This window comes from Thalassophryne amazonica, chromosome 9 (genome assembly GCF_902500255.1).
Source record: "Thalassophryne amazonica chromosome 9, fThaAma1.1, whole genome shotgun sequence".
In the NCBI taxonomy this organism is placed as follows: Eukaryota; Metazoa; Chordata; class Actinopteri; order Batrachoidiformes; family Batrachoididae; genus Thalassophryne; species Thalassophryne amazonica.
Window position 1 is genome coordinate 92496069 of NC_047111.1, and position 20964 is coordinate 92517032.

The following is a 20964-nucleotide window of genomic DNA, read 5'->3' on the forward strand; positions in this document are numbered from 1 at the left end:
TGTCCCCGCATTGGTGTTTGAGCAGCCTTTGAGCGGGAAGAATAGATAACGTTTATTTATGCAGAAAACCTGACCAGATTGGCAGGTAAGGAAAGTTATTTCAGCATTTTCATGTCGTCCTCAGAAAGAGAGTTTAGGTGCATTTGGGTGGAAAAAAGTGTTAGTCATTAACGCACCGTGGATCAGCTGTTTTTAGCGAGGAGACACACAGAGCGACTCAGTTCAGAGTTTTAAATAAAGGGAAAAAAGAACGTAAAAATATCTTTGTAAAGCTCAGTGCAGGCGTGCTGTCGTCACATCACTTTGAGAGATGATGACTGTTTTTTCAACTCGGAAAGGCTGCTGAAAATCGCGGTTGAAAAGTTCGCAGTGGTGAAAGTGGGCAGCTCAGTCGAACCCATGCCCCCACCTTGCCCACGGGCCAGTTTAATGCTGTGATCGACCCGCAATGCAAAAATAATAGTAATCCACAGTGACTTGGTAAGAAGTAGAAAGATTAACACGTTTAACAAGTTATAGGCCAGGTTTCAAATAAAAAATTCTGGAATACATGTCCATGTCAGTCAGTTTGGGGCTTTTGTGTGTAACAGAATTTTCATGTTCACCTTCTTCCATGATAAAGATTTACCTGTTGTCAGTGATTGACAGGTGGTGGCTCCTGCAGAAGATGATACTTTATGTATCAGTCTCATTTTGCATGGTGTTTTTATTACTTTACATTTGCTGATGAAATTGTTTTGTGATTATGGAAACATTTGTCACTGTTGTGTGCTTGCTGTGTTTGTACCCAGTCTGAAGTAGACAGTAGTCAGCCCCAGGCAGTCGCCACCCCAGGACTTGACCCCGGTCCACTGTTAACTACATTATCATCATCCGCTGGAGATCCCAACAGTAACGCTGCTATGCCAGGCACTCAAGGGGAAGAGCAGAGCTCTAGTGGCAAAAAGGTAGTAAGGGTTGTGAGAAGAGTAGTTAGGCGTGTTGTGCCTCCTGGGATGGAAGAGCAGAACCACCCTGGTAGTTCTGAATCTGTCAGAGCTGCTCCTGCAAAAAGCAAACTGGTTTCTGAGGAGGAGAAGGATGACCTTTCTATGGGGCTAACGAGTTTAATGGGAAGAGGAAGAACTAAGGAGCACCGACCTCGCATCCGGGCCCAGGACCGAAAAGAAGAGCTGAAAGATGAGGCGAAGCAGGATGAGGAAAAAAAGGTGGAGGAGGAAGAGGAAAAACCTACCTCAGAAAACCCAGTGGAAGCCACACCTGAACTGTCACACCCCATTCCAACAAAGTCCAACCCGTTAATCCCTCCTGCTGGGTTCATCCCTGTTCCCAAACCTGACCCTTTGGCTCCTCCTCCTGGGTTCATCCCTGTTCCCAAGCAAACTCTGCTCACACCTCCACCTGGTTTTATACCCGCCAAAAAATCCAGTCCAGTGCTCACAAAACAGAATCCACTGGCAAGACCTGTGGGCTTCATCCCTGTACCCAAAACAGACCTGCTGGCTCCTCCTGCAGGGTTCATCCCAAAGCATCGTGCTGTTGGGATTAAGAAACCAGAGGTACTACGTAAAAGAAGTGCATGTGTGCTGGATAACCACCGGGTGGAGCATGCTGTGTGATAATAACAGACAGTCACTTGATGATATTTGATGAGGCATGTCTGCTCTACATGAACTCTTCCACTCTGTCAGACTAACATTTTCTGACATATCATTGCAACTGTTCTTTAGATTAGATTAGATTAGATTAGATTAGATAGAACGTTATTGATCCTTTGGTAAGACTCCCGCGGGCATTGCATAGCAGCAGCACACAGGGTAAGAAGCACAACATGGAGTATCGACTCAGACTCACGTCTTGGTGTAGTTAACTGGGACAATTTTTTTTAACCTAACCCACTGTATAAGCTTTTGCAATATAAACTTTTGCAATGTGCAATATGCGCACCCCTGTGGCCATAGAATATATATACAAGGCACAGGGTCGGCAGCAGCAGCAGCGTTAGAGTATTAAAAAAGTGACATTGTGCATGTAGTGCAATGTTCACAGTTTGGTGGTGGATGTTGAACTGTTCAACAGTCTGACAGCATTCGGGTAGAAGCTGTTTTTCAGTCTGGACCTTTTTGCCCGGATGCTGCACAACCTCCTTCCAGAGGGAAGGGGTGTGAACAAACTGTGCGTAGGGTGGATGGAGTCTCGGAGGATGCAGGTGGCTTTGTCTCTACATCTGTAGATGTAGATGTCCCCAATGGGCGGTAAGCTGCATCCGATGGTCCTTTGTGCAGACTTCACCACTCGCTGCAGCGCTTTCTTCTCCGCCACCGTGCAGCCACCATACCACACAGGGAGGCAGCAGGACAGGACACTCTCCACTGCACAGCTGTAGAAGGCCCTGAGGACCTCGGTGTTCAGTCCGGCCCTTCCCAATTTCCTAAAAAATAGAGACGTTAGTGGGCTTTCTTGATGACACCTGTGGTGTTGGTGTGCCAGGTGAGAGTGTTGGAGAGGTGGACTCCAAGATACCTGATGGAGGAGACGATCTCCACCGCTGCTCCGTTGATGTAGAGGGGGAGGGGATGGTGGGGGCTGACCTGCGGAAGTCAATAACTATCTCCTTGGTCTTCTGGGTGTTGAGGATGAGGTTGTTGTCTCCGCCCCACCGTGTCAGGTTCTCCACTTCTCGCATGTACGCTGCCTCATCCCCTTGGCTAATGAGCCCAATCACTGCTGTATCATCTGCAAACTTAACAACAAGATTATTCTTGTGCTGGGCTCTGCAGTCGAAGGTCATCAATGAAAACATGAAAGTAAAAAAGAAAAACAGTTTGCAAATAGAAATAAAAATACACAATACAAATACCAGACATAGTGATCAATACTGGTTTACTGGCTGCTACTGTTCCTCTCATTCCTGTCCTCTGTCTTCTTGTTACTCCTCCTCCCCCTGAGTGAGGAGTTGTACAGTCTGATGGCCTGAGGGACAAAGCAGTTTTTCAGTCTGTTTGTCCTGCACTTGGGAGGAAGCAGTCTGTGACTGAAGAGGCTCCTCTGGTTGCTGATGACAGTGGCAGAGGATGACTGGCATCATCCATAATGTCCAGCAGTTTGTCCAGTGTTCTCTTCTCTGCCACCATCACCAGAGAGTCCAGCTTTATGCCAACCACAGAGCCACCCCGCCTGATCAGTTTGTCCAGCCTGGATGTGTCCTTCTTGGATGTGCTGCCCCCCCCAGCACACTACAGTGTAAAAGAGGACGCCGGCTACTACAGACTGGTAGAACATCCACAGGAGTTTCCTGCAGCTGTTAAACAACCTGACACACATCCAAGACTCATCCATTCTATTATCTTTACCAAGGAATCTATGCTTCTATTACAGCTTCTTTGTCTTTCAGATAGGTAGCAGGATATCTCAAACAACACTAAGGGTTTTACAATGATCTTTTATGGATCATTAGACCTTGGGTCAAGGAAGAGTTGATTAGTGTGAATGTGCATCAAGGGGTACATCTTGTCTTGGAACTCTGAGGTTTGTTTTATCATGATTTTTTGATTCTGCATTTGTTGTTTGATCTGTGGTCCTGAACTTTGATTCTGATTGTTCTTCTTTGATCCTGAATTTTGATCTTCGACCATCTGCAAGCAGGTTATGTTTTCATTCCAGTTTTGCTGTTTTTTTTTTTTGTCAAAAGTTATCTTTGATCCTGATTAAAAAAATCCTAATTGCAGCATTAGAGTACTCAGGATCAGAGATATCCTGCTGACAAGAAAATCAGTGAAAAGTGAACCTCCTTGTAGGTGTCTAAAGATCAAAGTTCAGGACAAACAAAATTAAGATCAATATTTAGCAATACAGACCCAAGGTCATGGTTAAAGAATAGGAATCAGGATTAAAGCTCAGGCTCATAGGTCAAGATCAAAGGTCAACAATCTGGACAAAAGCAAGGAAAACTTCATCAGAGACTTTCTAGTTAGATGATTGATGGAGCGAACTTCTACTTGACAAATTTGAATTTGGCTGCTTTTGAAATGTTGTCAAAAGTAAAATTTGCAGTGTGTTCCTGACAAAAAGGGAAGGGAAGTTGGTAACACCAGCTCACCAGACGTCATCATGTGGGTATAAGGGGTTACTCCTCATCTGTGCTCAGTTGGGCTTTGGTCTACAAGCACCGAGCTATGACTCATTAATGTCGTCTTCTTCAGCCTGACCACTGATGTTTTTCACATTCTGCTATAAACTACTGAGGCACAAATCTAAAGTTACTTTTGGGAGCCAGAACTCAGATGATGTTCTTGTAGAGATGATTCATTACTATTTCTTGTCAGTTCAACAACTTTTCCCCAAATGCAGTTGATTATCTTAGTGTATATAGTGTCAGAATCAAGTCATCAACTTATATTTAGATTATTTAATACATCAATGAATTTGAGGAGGTTTGTTCTAGCAGAGAACAGTGTTCTGTTGCTCTTTCATACGACAAAGAAAACACAAACGTCCATTGCAAATGGGTAATAGTTAATACAACCCCAATTCCAGTGAAGTTGTGACGTTGTGTAAAATGTAAATCAAAACAGAATACAATGATTTGCAAATCCTCTTCAACCTATATTCAATTGAATGCACCACAAAGACAAGAAATTTAATGTTCAAACTGATAGACTTTATTGTTTTTGTGCAAATATTTGCTCATTTTGAAATGGATGCCTGCAACACTTTTCAAAAAAGTTGGGACAGTGGCAACAAAAGACTGGGAAAGTTGATGAATGCTCAAAGAACACCTAATTGGAAACAAGTGAGTGTCATGATTGGGTATAAAAGGAGCATCTCCAAAAGGCTCAGCTGTTCACAAGCAAAGATGGGGCGAGGATCACCACTTTGAGAACAACAGCGTGAAAAATAGTCAGTTTAAGAACAATGTTTAAACAAATCAGTTTAAGAACAATGTTTCTCAATATTCAGCTCATTTTAAATGGACAGACACAAAGTGGAAAAGTGTGCTGTGGTCTGATGAGTCCACATTTCAAATTGTTTTTGGAAATCATGAACGTCGTGTCCTCTGGACAAAAGAGGAAAAAGACCATCCAGATTGTTACCAGCGTGAAGTTCAAAAATCAGCATCTGTGATGGTATGGGGGTGTGTTAGTGCCCCTGGCACGGGCAACTTACACATCTGTGATGGCACATCAATTCTGAAAGGTACATCCAGTTTTTGGAGCAACACATGCTGCCATCCAAGCAACGTCTTTTTCAGGGACGTCCCTGCTTATTTCAGCAAGACAATGCCAAGTCACAGTCTGCACGTGTTACAACAGCGTGGCTTCATAGTAAAACAGTGCGGGTACTAGACTGGCCTGCCTGCAGTCCAGATTTGTCGCCCATTGAAAATGTGTGACGCATTATGAAGCACAAAATATGACAACGGAGACCCCGGACTGTTGAACAAATGAAGTCATACTTCAAGTAAGAATGGGAAAGAATTCCACCTACAAAGCTTCAACAGTTAGTGTCCTCAGTTCCCAAACTCTTATTGAGTGTTGTTAGAAGGAGAGGTGATGTAACACAGTGGTAAACATACCACTGTCCCAGCTTTTTTGAAACGTGTTGCAGGCATCCATTTCAAAATGAGCAAATATTTGCACAAAAACAACAAAATCTATCAGTTTGAACATTAAATATCTTGTCTTTGTGGTCTATTCAACTTAATATAGATTGATAGGATTTGCAAATCATTGAATCCTTTTTTATTTACATTTTACACAACATCCCAACTTCATTGGAATTGGGGTTGTAAGTAATTCCTGAAATTCATAGATACCCCCCCCCCCCCCCCAAAAAAAAAAAAAAATAAAAAAAAAATACAGGTAGTCCAGATCTGTCACAGAACTGAATGAACAGATTTGTGTTTGTCAGAATTAGTGGTCGCTCCTTGCATTCACAGTAATCGGACAGAAAGCTTCTACAGTGTGCTTTTGTTTAATTTATCCACAGAGAGGTTAATCACAGCAGTCACTTTTGGCAATTATTCACAATTACTGTCCAACTTCAGGTTCCAGAGTTGATCCCCGCTGAGGAAGACTCCAAAAACGTGAAGAGGATTTTCACTGTTGACAACTATGATGTAACTACTCTCTCCCTCAGCTTGTGTGGTTTGAATATGTCCTGCTTATCTGAGTCCGAGTCAAAGCTTGGGTTGCTTGCTTCTTTCGCTATGAGGAAATGTGTCCAAAAATGACCCACGTCCACCCTGGGCTGTCCCAAACTGTCTTACTGCCAAACTATTTCCAATTACAGGGGGATCAGCGGGGGTTGTTGGACACTTAGTATGTGTGTGTGTTTGTGTGTGTGTGTAGATTTCTTCAGAGTTTGTTCAATGAAGTTGGAGGAGGTTATGTGAAAAGCCTGGAGCCCACAATTTCTCATATATCATTATGAAATTTTTACTGATGATTCATATCCTGATAGGCAAGAACTGATTCAATTGTCAAGGGGCAAAGTCAGGAAAATTGGAAAAAAAAATCCCTATCTTTAACATTGAACAAATTTTCAAAAATTCATAACTTTGGAAAATCCTTTAATTCATGGCTGGAAATGTAATGTTTTAAAGTAAGTCTATCGGCGCTGTTTCTGCTCCAAGTGCGTTTCTCAGAGGATGCCACACGCTCTGAACAGACAGAAGTGCTGTGATGATTTAAACTTTTAAAGCACCATTGCTGTGGTGTGATCATCAGACAACTTGATCGATTGATCAGGGTGATCACGCCTGATTAATGCGCTATTTAATCATTAAAAGTGCCATCGCTGTCAGTGATCACCAGATCACACAGCACTTCCTTCAGGTCTGATTACACCTGATCACAGAAGACTGGCGCTTTAAAAGTTTAAATCATCACAGCGTTTCATTATTCAGGTCTGGGATGACCTGATCAGTGGATGATCAGACCTAATCACAACCATTGATCAGGAAGTAGTTGGCGCTTTAAATATTTAAAGAGTCACAGCCCTCCATTCATTCACAGCAGCGTTTTCCACAGCCAGTCCACTCATCAGCATTCTTTACACAATGAAAATGGTCCACCAAGATAAAATTAAATAAATAAATAAATAAATAAATAAAATAATGTTAAATTACTCTCTTTCTGATGCGCACCACACGGTGCAGTAATGACCAGAACCACTGTGTTGAAACAGGGCTGTCGGCATGCGCTGGATAATCGTTAAGGTGTGGCAGCTGCATTAATTTATTAGACGTATGACAGTGTGTGCCAGTGTTTTTAATACGGCAGGCATACACCGGCTAAATCGTCAAGGTGTGACAGGGCCTTAATACTGAAAAGCCCTTTTGATCTATGTTTTGTGTTATATTTTAGTTTATGAAAAGCCACTTTTAACAGGAAACTAGTGTTGGCGGTGGTTTGCACTCTGCGAGTGCGGTGCTGTAGTTGATATATATGATGAGGAACATAATGCATCTTTTGTTTCCAAAGAAAAAAGCTTGAATCTTTTTTGAAAATGGTAATGAGCGAGCAGGTTTATTTCAGCATCTTTCTCTCTTCAGTAGCATGAATTTCTTGTCATCAAATCTGGAGGAGCTCCTCCGCCTGCACAACGATGTGGTTTCCCCTCTGGCACTGTGTGATTGCTTGGCTGCACTTGATAATGCAGCAGCGTGTGCATGGTTATTGTCATTATTCAGATCAAAAACAATTTTAGTTTTTTATTTTCCCAGTGATTTGCAGTCACTTCAATTCTATGTCCTGTTTCTGCACTTCTGCTTTTCTGTGGGTCACTGGATGTTGTCTTGTTGCTGCCCTGTTTGCTGTCTGCATGATTAGACTGCCAGAAGCCACAAATCTTTTCAGATATAGGCCACCTGACCAGGAAATGAAAAGAAAAAAATTGAGCAATTCTTACATTTACTTTGACTTTTGATCCATTGTAGACAGTACGAACCCAAGGTACAGAGGGTAAAATAAGTATTGAACACGTCTCGGGGTTGGTAAGGTTAGACCTTACTTGGGTGAAGCGTGTTGAGGCAGTTTTGTTGTGATTTGGAGCTATATAAATGAAATAAATTGAATTAAATTGAAATTGTCACCACTTTTGTAAGTAAATATACTTCTAAAGGCGCTATTCACCACATGTCAGTAACAACCCAAGTAATCCACACATACAAAGAAACCAAAACACATATGTCCATAAATTATGTGTAATAATGTAACATGACACAGGGAAAAAGTATTAAACTCGCTTACTGAAATTTATTTAATACTTTGTACAAAAGCCTTTTTTTGGTAATGATGGCATCAAGACACCTCCTGTATGGAGAAACTAGCCACATGCCTTACTCAGGTGTGAGTTTGACTCATTCTTGAAATCTGTTCTCTTCTGCCAAAATCTGTTCTCTTCTGCCTCTACTGGTGGTTGGCTCTCACTGCGGTATTGTATCACTTCCTGTTCCGGAGCACAGCTGTGTTTTGCTGTATCTGTTAGCTGTTTAATCTGTGCAGTTAGATTGATCTAGTTAACTAGATAACGATTTGTTTCACAGTGTAATCTTCACGTGCCTTAACTAAAGCACTCCCTCTGCTGAATCACCTCTAAATTATTTACACATTATTCACTTTGTGTGTTTTTAGGAATCCGCTAGCTTAGCACAGCTATTAGCTCTTAGCCGGTTTAGCATGGCGGCTTCTCCTGTCTCTTCTGCACTTTTCTGCTCTGGGTGTGAAATGTTTAGTTATTCCTCGGCCTCCTTTAGCAGTAATGGTACTTGTAATAAGTGTAGCTTATTCGTAGCTTTGCAGGCCAGGCTGGGCGAATTGGAAACTCGGCTCCGCACCTTGGAAAATCCTACAGCTAGCCAGGCCCCTGTAGTCGGTGCGGACCAAGGTAGCTTAGCCGCCGTTAGTTCCCCTCTGGCAGATCCCGAGCAGCCGGGAAAGCAGGCCGACTGGGTGACTGTGAGGAGGAAGCGTAGTTCTAAACAGAAGCCCCGTGTACACCGCCAACCCGTTCACATCTCTAACCATTTTTCCCCACTCGGCGACACACCCGCCGAGGATCAAACTCTGGTTATTGGCGACTCTGTTTTGAGAAATGTGAAGTTAGCGACACCAGCAACCATAGTCAGTTGTCTTCCGGGGGCCAGAGCAGGCGACATTGAAGGAAATTTGAAACTGCTGGCTAAGGCTAAGCGTAAATTTGGTAAGATTGTAATTCACGTCGGCAGTAATGACACCCGGTTACGCCAATTGGAGGTCACTAAAATTAACATTGAATCGGTGTGTAACTTTGCAAAAACAATGTCGGACTCTGTAGTTTTCTCTGGGCCCCTCCCCAATCGGACCGGGAGTGACATGTTTAGCCGCATCTCCCTGAATTGCTGGCTGTCTGAGTGGTGTCCAAAAAATGAGGTGGGTTTCATAGATAATTGGCAAAGCTTCTGGGGAAAACCTGGTCTTGTTAGGAGAGACGGCATCCATCCCACTTTGGATGGAGCAGCTCTCATTTCTAGAAATCTGGCCAATTTTCTTAAATCCTCCAAACCGTGACTATCCAGGGTTGGGACCAGGAAGCAGAGTTGTAGTCTTACACACCTCTCTGCAGCTTCTCTCCCCCTGCCATCCCCTCATCCCCTCATTACCCCATCCCCGTAGAGACGGTGCCTGCTCCCAGACCACCAATAACCAGCAAAAATCTATTTAAGCATAAAAATTCAAAAAGACAAAATAATATAGCACCTTCAACTGCACCACAGACTAAAACAGTTAAATGTGGTCTATTAAACATTAGATCTCTCTCTTCTAAGTCCCTGTTAGTAAATGATATAATAATTGATCAACATATTGATTTATTCTGCCTTACAGAAACCTGGTTACAGCAGGATGAATATGTTAGTTTAAATGAGTCAACACCCCCAAGTCACACTAACTGCCAGAACGCTCGTAGCACGGGCCGAGGCGGAGGATTAGCAGCAATCTTCCACTCCAGCTTATTAATTAATCAAAAACCCAGACACAGCTTTAATTCATTTGAAAGCTTGTCTCTTAGTCTTGTCCATTCAAATTGGAAGTCCCAAAAACCAGTTTTATTTGTTGTTATCTATCGTCCACCTGGTCGTTACTGTGAGTTTCTCTGTGAATTTTCGGACCTTTTGTCTGACTTAGTGCTTAGCTCAGATAAGATAATTATAGTGGGCGATTTTAACATCCACACAGATGCTGAGAATGACAGCCTCAACACTGCATTTAATCTATTGTTAGACTCAATTGGCTTTCCTCAAAATGTAAATGAGTCCACCCACCACTTTAATCATACCTTAGATCTTGTTCTGACTTATGGTATGGAAATTGAAGACTTAACAGTATTTCCTTCTGTCTGATCATTTCTTAATAACATTTACATTTACTCTGATGGACTACCCAGCAGTGGGGAATACGTTTCATTACAGTAGAAGTCTTTCAGAAAGCACTGTAACTAGGTTTAAGGATATGATTCCTTCTTTATGTTCTCCAATGCCATATACCAACACAGGGCAGAGTAGCTACCTAAAGTCTGTGAGTGAGATAGATTATCTCATCAATAGTTTTATATCCTCATTGAGGACAACTTTGGATGCTGTAGCTCCTCTGAAAAAGAGAGCCTTAAATCAGAAGTGCCTGACTCCGTGGTATAACTCACAAACTCGCAGCTTAAAGCAGATAACCCGTAAGTTGGAGAGGAAATGGCGTCTCACTAATTTAGAAGATCTTCACTTAGCCTGGAAAAAGAGTCTGTTGCTCTATAAAAAAGCCCTCCGTAAAGCTAGGACATCTTACTACTCATCACTAATTGAAGAAAATAGGAACAACCCCAGGTTTCTTTTCAGCACTGTAGCCAGGCTGACAAAGAGTCAGGGCTCTATTGAGCCGAGTATTCCTTTAACTTTAACTAGTAATGACTTCATGACTTTCTTTGCTAATAAAATTTTAACTATTAGAGAAAAAATTACTCATAACCATCCCAAAGACATATCGTTCTCTTTGGCTGCTTTCAGTGATGCTGGTATTTGGTTAGACTCTTTCTCTCCGATTGTTCTGAGTTATTTTTGTTAGTTACTTCCTCCAAACCATCAACATGTCTATTAGACCCCATTCCTACCAGGCTGCTCAAGGAAGCCCTACCATTAATTAATGTTTCGATCTTAAATATGATCAGTCTGTCTTTATTAGTTGGCTATGTACCACAGGCTTTTTTTTTACTTAAAAAGCCATCACTTGACCCAGCTATCTTAGCTAATTATAGGCCAATCTCCAACCTTCCTTTTCTCTCAAAAATTCTTGAAAGGGTAGTTGTAAAACAGCTAACTGATCATCTGCAGAGGAATGGTCTATTTGAAGAGTTTCGGTCAGGGTTTAGAATTCATCATAGTACAGAAACAGCATTAGTGAAGGTTACAAATGATCTTCTTATGGCCTCAGACAGTGAACTCATCTCTTTGCTTGTTCTGTTAGACCTCAGTGCTGCTTTTGATACTGCTGACCATAAAATTTTATTACAGAGATTAGAGCATGCCATAGGTATTAAAGGCACTGCGCTACGGTTGTTTGAATCATATTTATCTAATAGATTACAATTTGTTCATGTAAATGGGGAATCTTCTTAACAGACTAAGGTTAATTATGGAGTTTCACAAGGTTCTGTGCTAGGACCAATTTTATTCACTTTATACATGCTTCCCTTAGGCAGTATTATTAGACAGCATTGCTTAAATTTTCATTGTTATGCAGATGATACCCAGCTTTATCTATCCATGAAGCCAGAGGACACACACCAATTAGCTAAACTGCAGGATTGTCTTACAGACATAAAGACATGGATGACCTCCAATTTCCTGCTTTTAAACTCAGATAAACCCGAAGTTATTGTACTTGGCCCCACAAATCTTAGAAACATGGTATCTAACCAGATCCTTACTCTGGATGGCATTACCCTGACCTCCAGTAATACTGTGAGAAATCTTGGAGTCATTTTTGATCAGGATATGTCATTCAATGCGCATATTAAACAAATATGTAGGACTGCTTTTTTGCATTTGTGCAATATCTCTAAAATTAGAAAGGTCTTGTCTCAGAGTGATGCTGAAAAACTAATTCATGCATTTATTTCCTCTAGGCTGGACTACTGTAATTCATTATTATCAGGTTGTCCTAAAAGTTCCCTGAAAAGCCTTTAGTTAATTCAAAATGCTGCAGCTAGAGTACTGACAGGGACTAGAAGGGGAGAGCATATCTCACCCATATTGGCCTCTCTTCATTGGCTTCCTGTTAATTCTAGAACAGAATTTAAAATTCTTCTTCTTACTTATAAGGTTTTGAATAATCAGGTCCCATCTTATCTTAGGGACCTCATAGTACCATATCACCCCAATAGAGCGCTTCGCTCTCAGACTGCAGGCTTACTTGTAGTTCCTAGGGTTTGTAAGAGTAGAATGGGAGGTAGAGCCTTCAGCTTTCAGGCTCCTCTCCTGTGGAACCAGCTCCCAATTCAGATTAGGGAGACAGACACCCTCTCTACTTTTAAGATTAAGCTTAAAACTTTCCTTTTTGCTAAAGCTTATAGTTAGGGGCTGGATCAGGTGACCCTGAACCATCCCTTAATTATGCTGCTATAGACTTAGACTGCTGGGGGGGTTCCCATGATGCACTGAGTGTTTCCTTCTCTTTTTGCTCTGTATGCACCACTCTGCATTTAATCATTAGTGATTGATCTCTGCTCCCCTCCACAGCATGTCTTTTTCCTGGTTCTCTACCTCAGCCCCAACCAGTCCCAGCAGAATACTGCCCCTCCCTGAGCCTGGTTCTGCTGGAGGTTTCTTCCTGTTAAAAGGGAGTTTTTCCTTCCCACTGTCGCCAAGTGCTTGCTCACAGGGGGTCGTTTTGACCGTTGGGGTTTTTACGTAATTATTGTATGGCCTTGCCTTACAATATAAAGCGCCTTGGGGCAACTGTTTGTTGTGATTTGGCGCTATATAAATAAAATTGATTTGATTTTGATTTGATTCTTCTACACAAACAATCTTCAAATCTTGAAGGTTGCCCAAGGTCTGCATCCCAAGAATGTTTCCTGTGAATTTGAATACCCTGGTAGTAATAGGACTGGACTTATGTTGAGCACAGACGGATGGATGGATGCAAAGCGTTTGCAATACCCGATGGCCATACTTTGGCTTCGGGTAATAATAATAATAATAAATAACAATTAAAAACACAAGAACATGTGAAAAGCCACTCATGGACTTGTAGAATTAACCAGGAGCATTAAACTTAACTCCACTCCTGTCCTCAGAATAAGAAATAAATAAACAATGAATCTGGTTTGTGCTGGTTGTCCATGCCCAGACAGGATGTCTCCAGCCCATGCGTGCACGTGGGGTGTGCGCTGACCTGGGGCATTAAAATTTAAAGTGTAGGTGACATGATATGTAATGGTTTTTTTGAGTATTTAAGACTAAAATTAAACAACAGTTTGAAATTAATAAACATAAATATTCAGATTTTGCACTGCGCACCACTAAAAATCATGAACTTCCGGGCGAGTCCCGACATCGGAGATGAAGGAGGAAGAAGAAGTGGGAGAACCATTTACTTAATAGTCCCATTAATTTATGGATTAATTTATGGATTTTTACAGGCTACTGACAGCCCCGTTTCCACAGAGTGGTTCGGGATGGAGCTGGCTGTATAGGATGCGTACAGCTCGCTCACGCGTGTGCATGTCCGGTGGGTGTAGCCGGCTGCAGAGCGATGTGCCTGAAGGCTGCTAAAGTGTTGAGTCACTTCCAGAAGCGCTGTTCCTCTCCAATCATACAAAAAGGAAAAGTCTGTCTCCACACCTCACATGTTGTCTCACATGTTGCACACGTTCAGAGTCGCAGAGACTACGTGGTGCGGGGTACGAGGTGCCTGTATGACGATTTGGCGAGGGAGTTGATCATGGTCATTTTTTTGGTTTGTTCAAAAATCAAACGACACGTTTGCGCCACCACTGCGACTGAGGCGAGGGGACAGAAAACGGCTGCAAACCTTATGCCGAACTGCGTGAATTTCCTTGCGGATGCTGTTCACAAACTGTTGCAGCCCAGTGAGATACTAGCCTAACACATTAGAGTGCTTTCTATGCACCATGTAATCCCTACGCTTCAAATTAAAGTTTAACATTTCTAATGTGCTAAATCACTTTGAACTTGTTGCTTTTGCTTTGTTGCCTTTGCACGGAGTTTTGCACTAGTTTTTTCTTTGAATGTTTTGGAACTGGAATCAGATGACATAATATGATATTCTACATTTTTTATTACATGTTTTCATGTGTGCTCTTTGTTTTTTATTGTGCATTTTACCTTTGATGTGATAATATTGAGTTGAACAAATGAAATGCTTAATTGCTGAATCATATGACTAGGTAACTTCTCAGCTCACTTGTGCTCCTTCTTTTCCACATAGTCCAAGTCTGTTCCTGACCCTGTGGCCATTCTTCAAGCAGCACACTCTGCAGCTAAGGTCTGGCCTGCCTCTTGTTGTGACTGTAACCTCTTGGGCTCTTGCTTACATCTGGAGCATAGCAGTGCACAACATGGTGCAAGTGGCATTGCTACTTTCCAACTTGCACAGTTGTCATTTTAACCCACTTTGTTTAATGAGTGAATGTACTCGTACCCATCCCTGTGCCACAAGGGCATGTTGGTCTTTCATGAGGTGTGGTCAGGAGCCGTACCGGTGTGTTGTGTGCAGAGATTTTATGGTGCAATATTCAGATACACCTTACATAGGCAGGTGCACAACATGTGCACACTCTGCTTGTATGTACAGGATCGTTGAAAAACAAAACTGAATTGAAACCAAAAATTGGATGCTGGTCCCATAAATGATCTAATTCTGCGCTTTGACACTTTACGTGGATGGCCATTCCTTCGCCAGGCAACCTCTCACTTCTCTCACCTACTGAGTCTGCCACTTAAATTGCAATGTGCCAGCTTCCAGTGCACGCCACACCAGTATTTTAGGAGTATTTACTGTTTCCTTCAAAATGTGTATTTCCGTGATGTGATTGCTCTGGTGGGTGTATTTGTAGACTATGTTGAACAAATTCTTCTGGCAACGTGAACGGGCTCTGATGACATTCCCTGTCCATCTGCTCTTCTGTGAAGTCTCCTGTTTGAACACATAAACTGCATGGATTTCACATGGCTGGAACATACGGGTCCAGTGGGTGAAGTTGGAATATTCAGTTTCAGTAGACATAAATGCTGGGTTTAAAACACCACCAACAACAACAACAGAGTCAAATGGAGCCAATTCACACATGATGGTGTAAAGTTTTTCACTTCAGTGCCTGAAGGATATTTCTGGCTACAAATTTTCAAATCTGTTTTTAAGACACGAGGAGTCTCTTTTAGAAGTGATGTGTACGGACGGCATAGACCTTTTCCTACATGTAAACTGGTATTTATAAAAGATGACTATACAGTGACAATGTGCATATTTCAGACCATGTATATGTGTTTGTTAGAGCAAATCAAGCCTGATAATGTGAAGTTGAAAAATAAGGCAAGACGAATTTTAACAAAAAACAAAGCAGTGTGAAATTTTGGACATATTTCTCTGTGTATTACTCAGCATGGAGGTGAATTTCTGTTGAGGACGCCAGCAACTAGAAAAGGCCAAGGGAACACCCATGTTTCACCTAGCTGTGACAGATAGATGGCTTAAATGGACTGCATTTATATAGCGTTTTTCCATCTGCATCAGACGCTCAAAGCGCTTTACACATCAATGGCCCACATTCACTGCAATATCAGACTGCTGCCATGCAAGGCGCCCACTACACACCGGGAGCAACTTCTTTCAAGATATGGGGATGGGCCAGTTGTCTGTCAGGGTGGTTTTATGGTGTGGTGGATACAGCAGCGTAGGGGTGGGCGATATGGCCTAAAATTAATATCGCGGTATAAATTGAATCCCTTCATGGTAACGGTATATATCGCGATATACACCTAAGTGTAAAAATCGTAATGTGTTTCTGAATGGGTCCCTTAGCAAAGGTAAATTGATCAAAAGAAATAAATAAAAACAACAACAAAAAACAAAACAAAAACAGATATAATGTAATTTTGAAAACACATATTGTGCAGATCTCAAAACTACAGGCACAATTTGCCGGAAGGTACATCTAAGATACAAGCCTAGATTTGATGTTTTGGTGAAAGAATTAAATTACATTTATTTACTGTTGGTTCAAAGGCTGAAGTTTCATCTCTTGAACAGTAGATGGCACTCCTGCTCTGAATACAGAGCTTTCAGGACAGTCACTGGGACTTTTCTTTATTTACAAAACTCAACAAGAAACCACCAAAAAAATAAATAAATAAATAAATAAATAAAATAAACATACTTAATTTACTCATATTTGAAGTCAGTCTGGGTAAATCATCACATCCTGGCTGATTTTGTCTTTTTGATCCAGTTAAAAAAAAATCCTTGCATTATTAAATGTGACGCTTTCTCAAATGACGGTGGAGTCCAAATCTCTACTGTTGGCCAAAATGATACTATCCCACGGTTAAACTGGCTAAATCGCGCAGTGCTACAGAAACGCATGGCACCAGGGCATGCTCCCTGACCTGATCTGTTCTTATACATAAGCCTTGTGAGGAAATGGGTCCACTTGAGAACATTGGACAGAGAGAAATGTTCTACAAAAATAATTTGAGGGAGTGTCTACATCCATTCATGACTAAAGATGGGAGTGGACAGCAGTGCCATCCACATGTGTACAATTTCAGTTTTAAGGGGGAATCATGTGTACACACTGTTGTGGAATTTTCATGACAATGTCAGCAAGAAATGAGGCCAGTGAGCAAGGACCACCAGGAATCGAAATATGATGCAGAGAGAAAGATTTAATTGCAGTTTAAGTACATTAACAGATATATCTGGAGAGACTCTCAATGGACATGCAAGCAAACATAAAACACAGAGTCTTCTGCCCTTAGAAACTCAGAGAGTCATCTTAAGGACCCCTACCTTAGTTAAATAATGTGTTTGATGGGGATTCAATTCCTCACAATGCAATACGATGCGATTGTGGTGGGATACGATTAGGGATGGGTTTTGATAAGATCTTATCTCTTCTGGGGGCCTTGAGTCACCCCCGGACACCCTGCCAACACAGGTCCAATTTAACCAAAAAAGGACCCCCCTCCCCTCTTAAATTTCATATCCTGGCTACAGGCCTGAGATTTTAATTAGTATTGAATTAAGTAAAAGCTGTAGAAAAGCTGTCCCCTTTAAAATGCGTTTATCCTGAAGTACTTAAACAATGTGTAGGTTAAAGTCTTTCTATAATATCATGCTGCGTTAGAAAAGAGGAGCAATGGTTAGTGAGTGAAATATAATCTTGTTCAGCAGGAGAACAATTTGGTATTTTCTTAGCTGTCTCCACCTTGTTTTACCTTAAATCCTCAGACGTGATCACAAAAGGCTTTCTATAAAAAAGGTATAGATGGTGAACAGTTTATGATTTGGCTGTGAAAAATTTTTCAGTCAAAAGTTTTTTTGTTTTTTTTGCTTTAATCCATAGTACTCTGATTATAATTGAAGCTCCTGGTGATCGAATGGTGTACGTATGCCACAACCTCTTTCAGTAACTGGTGTCATTGCATTCAAACTGTCAATGATGCTCTGACTTGATTTCTAAATCATGTTTATCAAGCAATCACAATTTTATTTTCTTGCTGATATTTGTACTCTTGTGTTTTTGTGTTGCTGTAACAGGGGAAGACTGATGAGCAGATTACAGCACAGAGAGCCTGGTACACCACAGAAAAAGTATGGCTTGTCCACAAGGATGGATTTTCTTTGGGTTAGTAAAGATTTTCATGTTTTCACATTTTACACCTCTAACTCTGCTGATGGATCATCTTCTACCTGCATTAAATTGTAGGCAGGCTTTTGAAGCAGACAGAATCCTTTTAATTTACTTTGTATCAACAAAATTCCAACAATAAAAGCATAGTCAATATTAATAGCGCTCCAGTATGATTAAAAATGATGCATGTGCACTGTGTAATCAGACATGCGAGTGTCGGCTGAAGCTTTTGCAGTCAGGTTGAGATCATATGTTGTGATAAATCATCTTCCCACTTTGCTGTGACACAGCGACGCTACTGAAGACAGACGCCAGCAGTCTGCCAGAGGGGAAGGTGAAAATCCACCTGGAGAGTGATGGATCACTGTTAGACGTGGATGAAGATGATGTTGAAAAGGTATGTAGTTCTTTAATCATCTCCGAACCCGTCGGGTACAGAGGGCATTGGATGGGTGTGTGAGCTGTTCTGACTGTTAAAGCCCTGACTGAGCTACTGAAGGTCAAAACGGCCCGCTTGTTTTCCACCAGAAGGATTTCAACGGCCTTGATGAAGCATTCAGCTCCCCTCTTATCTGCCCTCACTTACAGCCTGGGGTTGTCAAGGCAACTCCGACACTCCGGCAGGCCGCACGGCACAGGCTGCAGTGCCTCAATACGGATGATGGACTGCTTCAAAGTTTAGAGTACATAAAAAATATCAAATGTATATGTGTTATTTTAATTCGGATGTGTGCCATTATTACGTTCAACTAGTAATAATTGGGGATTAATTGGTGTATTTTGTCAGAGGTAATTGGGTGTGAATATGAATTGCCCTTTTAGGGATCAATAAAGTTGTCTGAACTTGAACTTGAACTGTAAACTCCAGGCAAACCCTCCGATGTTTGACCGAGTGGAGGATATTGCCTCACTGCAGTACTTGAATGAGTCAAGTGTGATGCACTCCCTGCGGCAGCGGTATGGCAGTAACCTTGTGCACACCCATGCCGGGCCCAACATGGTGGTCATTAACCCTGTTAGTGCACCTTCAATGTACTCGGAGAAGGTAGGGAGCAATGTGTGCATGTGATGACATGTATCATGGAACAACACAGTACAAGGAAGGTCAATATCTCTGATTACGTGTTCCTCTTCTGTCTTTGCTGTCCAACCAGGTGATGCACATGTTTAAAGGCTGCAGGAGGGAGGACACCGCTCCACATATTTACAGTGTGGCCCAGTCGGCCTACAGGAACCTCCTCACCACGCGCCAGGATCAGTCTGTTGTCCTGCTGGGTAAGAGCGGCAGTGGCAAGACTACCAACTGTCAACACATCATCCACTACCTGGTCACTATCGCCGGCAGCACCAGCAAAACCTTCTCCAGTACGTTTGAGTGAATTTTAGGTCACATGCTACTGCTGCTCTTTTGTGGTTCCAACAAATCATTGTGTCTGCTTTTCTTGAGTGCAGCAGAGAAATGGCAAGCAGTCTACACAGTTTTGGAAGCATTTGGGAATGCTTCTACCTGTATGAACGGGAATGCGAGTCGTTTCTCTCATGTGGTCTCTTTGGACTTTGACCAGGCTGGCCTGGTGACCTCAGCTTCTATCCAGGTATGTGTATATTTACAGAACAACAGGGGGAGTTGTAGACTGTCCTCTGCTTCACTCAGTGAAATTTGGGGATAGGCACAGGCCTCCGGACCTAACCAGGACTTGAGTTTCACTTTCCTTATCTTGTTATTGGATCTGTTTTGCTTTCCTGTTAACAAAATACAATGAGGGGGGTAATTTAATTTTCTATTCATTTTCAGGGAAAAATGCAGTGGTTTTCAAACTGTGGGGCGTTCTTCGGGGGGGGGGACAATAGCTGTAAAAACTGTTAACACTGTTAACCAACAAAAAAAGAAGGGGGGAAAAAAGGAAAAAGAAAACATTGTTAGCTAACATGCCAGGAGTAAAATGGGTACATTTTTAGTAGAAAGTAGAGGACAATCTTCGTTTGCTCCTCTCCACAGTGCATCCCTGCTTCAGCCACTTCCTACTAAACATTAGACATCTTATTGACATGGAGATCATGCCTATATTGTGTTTGTAGGGCCCATACAACATCCATAAGATGTCTAATGTTTAGTGGGTTGTGGGCGTCAAAGGCCGAGACTCATTGTTCGCACTAAACAAGAGCTGAGACTACAACCCCAATTCCAGTGAAGTTGGGATGTTGTGTAAAATGTAAATACAAACAGAATACAATGATTTGCAAATCCTCTTCAACCTATATTCAATTGAATACACCACAAAGACAAGATATTTAATGTTCAAACTGATAGACTTTTTTGTTTTTGTGCAAATATTTGCTTATTTTGAAATGGATGCCTGGAACACGTTTCAAAAAAGCTGGGACAGGGACAACAAAAGTCTGGGAAAGTTGATGAATGCTCAAAGAACACCTGTTTAGAACATTCCACAGGTGAACAGGTTAATTGGAAACAGGTGAGTGTCATGATTGGGTATAAAAGGAGCATCCCCAAAAGGCTCAGCTGTTCACAAGAAAAGATGGGGCGAGGATCACCACTTTGTGAGCAAATGCATGAAAAAATAGTCCAACAGTTTAAGAACAATGTTTCTTAATGTTCAATCGCAAGGAATTTAGGGATTCCATCATCTACAGTCCATAATATAATCAGAAGATTCAGAGAATGTGGAGAACATTCTGCATGTAAGCGTCAAGGCCAAAAACCAACATTAAATGCCTGTGACCTTTGATCCCTCAGGCGGCACTGCATTAAAAACCGACATCATTGTGTAATGGATCTTACCGCATGGGCTCAGGAACACTTCAGAAAACTATTGTCATTGTTGCTACATCTACAAGTGCAATTTAAAACTCTTGGATGCAAAGTGAAAGCCATACATCAACAACATCCAGAAACGCCACCAACTTATCTGGGCCCGAGCTCATTTTGAAATGCACAGACGCAAAGTGGAAAAGTGTGCTGTGGTCTGATGAGTCCACGTTTCAAATTGTTTTTGGAAATCATGGACGTCGTGACCTCTGGACAAAAGAGGAAAAAGACGA

General features: G+C 41.8%; 2 protein-coding genes across 2 annotated transcripts in view; both read left to right on the top strand.

The window, feature by feature from the left end:
• Window positions 1-20964, top strand: part of LOC117517662 (unconventional myosin-XVIIIa-like) — a 218386-nt gene that overhangs the window by 36708 nt on the left and 160714 nt on the right. The window contains 5 exon segments of the mRNA XM_034178771.1: window positions 17811-17898; window positions 18195-18301; window positions 18773-18949; window positions 19059-19269; window positions 19357-19499. Of these exon segments, the coding sequence (XP_034034662.1) occupies window positions 17811-17898; window positions 18195-18301; window positions 18773-18949; window positions 19059-19269; window positions 19357-19499 (726 nt within the window).
• Window positions 917-14713, top strand: LOC117517663 (mitogen-activated protein kinase 7-like). Its single transcript, XM_034178772.1, has 3 exons — window positions 917-1559; window positions 6047-6118; window positions 14481-14713. The coding sequence occupies exons 1-3, from the start codon at window positions 996-998 to the stop codon at window positions 14658-14660; spliced, it is 816 nt and encodes a 271-aa protein (XP_034034663.1). The 5' UTR covers window positions 917-995; the 3' UTR covers window positions 14661-14713.

Bases quoted from the DNA above. Each gene is read 5' to 3' on its own strand.
- LOC117517663 (XM_034178772.1), top strand. From the start codon at position 996: ATGGAAGAGCAGAACCACCCTGGTAGTTCTGAATCTGTCAGAGCTGCT. The intron at 1,560-6,046 runs GTACTACGTAAA...GTCCAACTTCAG, and splicing joins TTGGGATTAAGAAACCAGAG to GTTCCAGAGTTGATCCCCGC. The intron at 6,119-14,480 runs GTAACTACTCTC...TTTTCCACATAG, and splicing joins TCACTGTTGACAACTATGAT to TCCAAGTCTGTTCCTGACCC.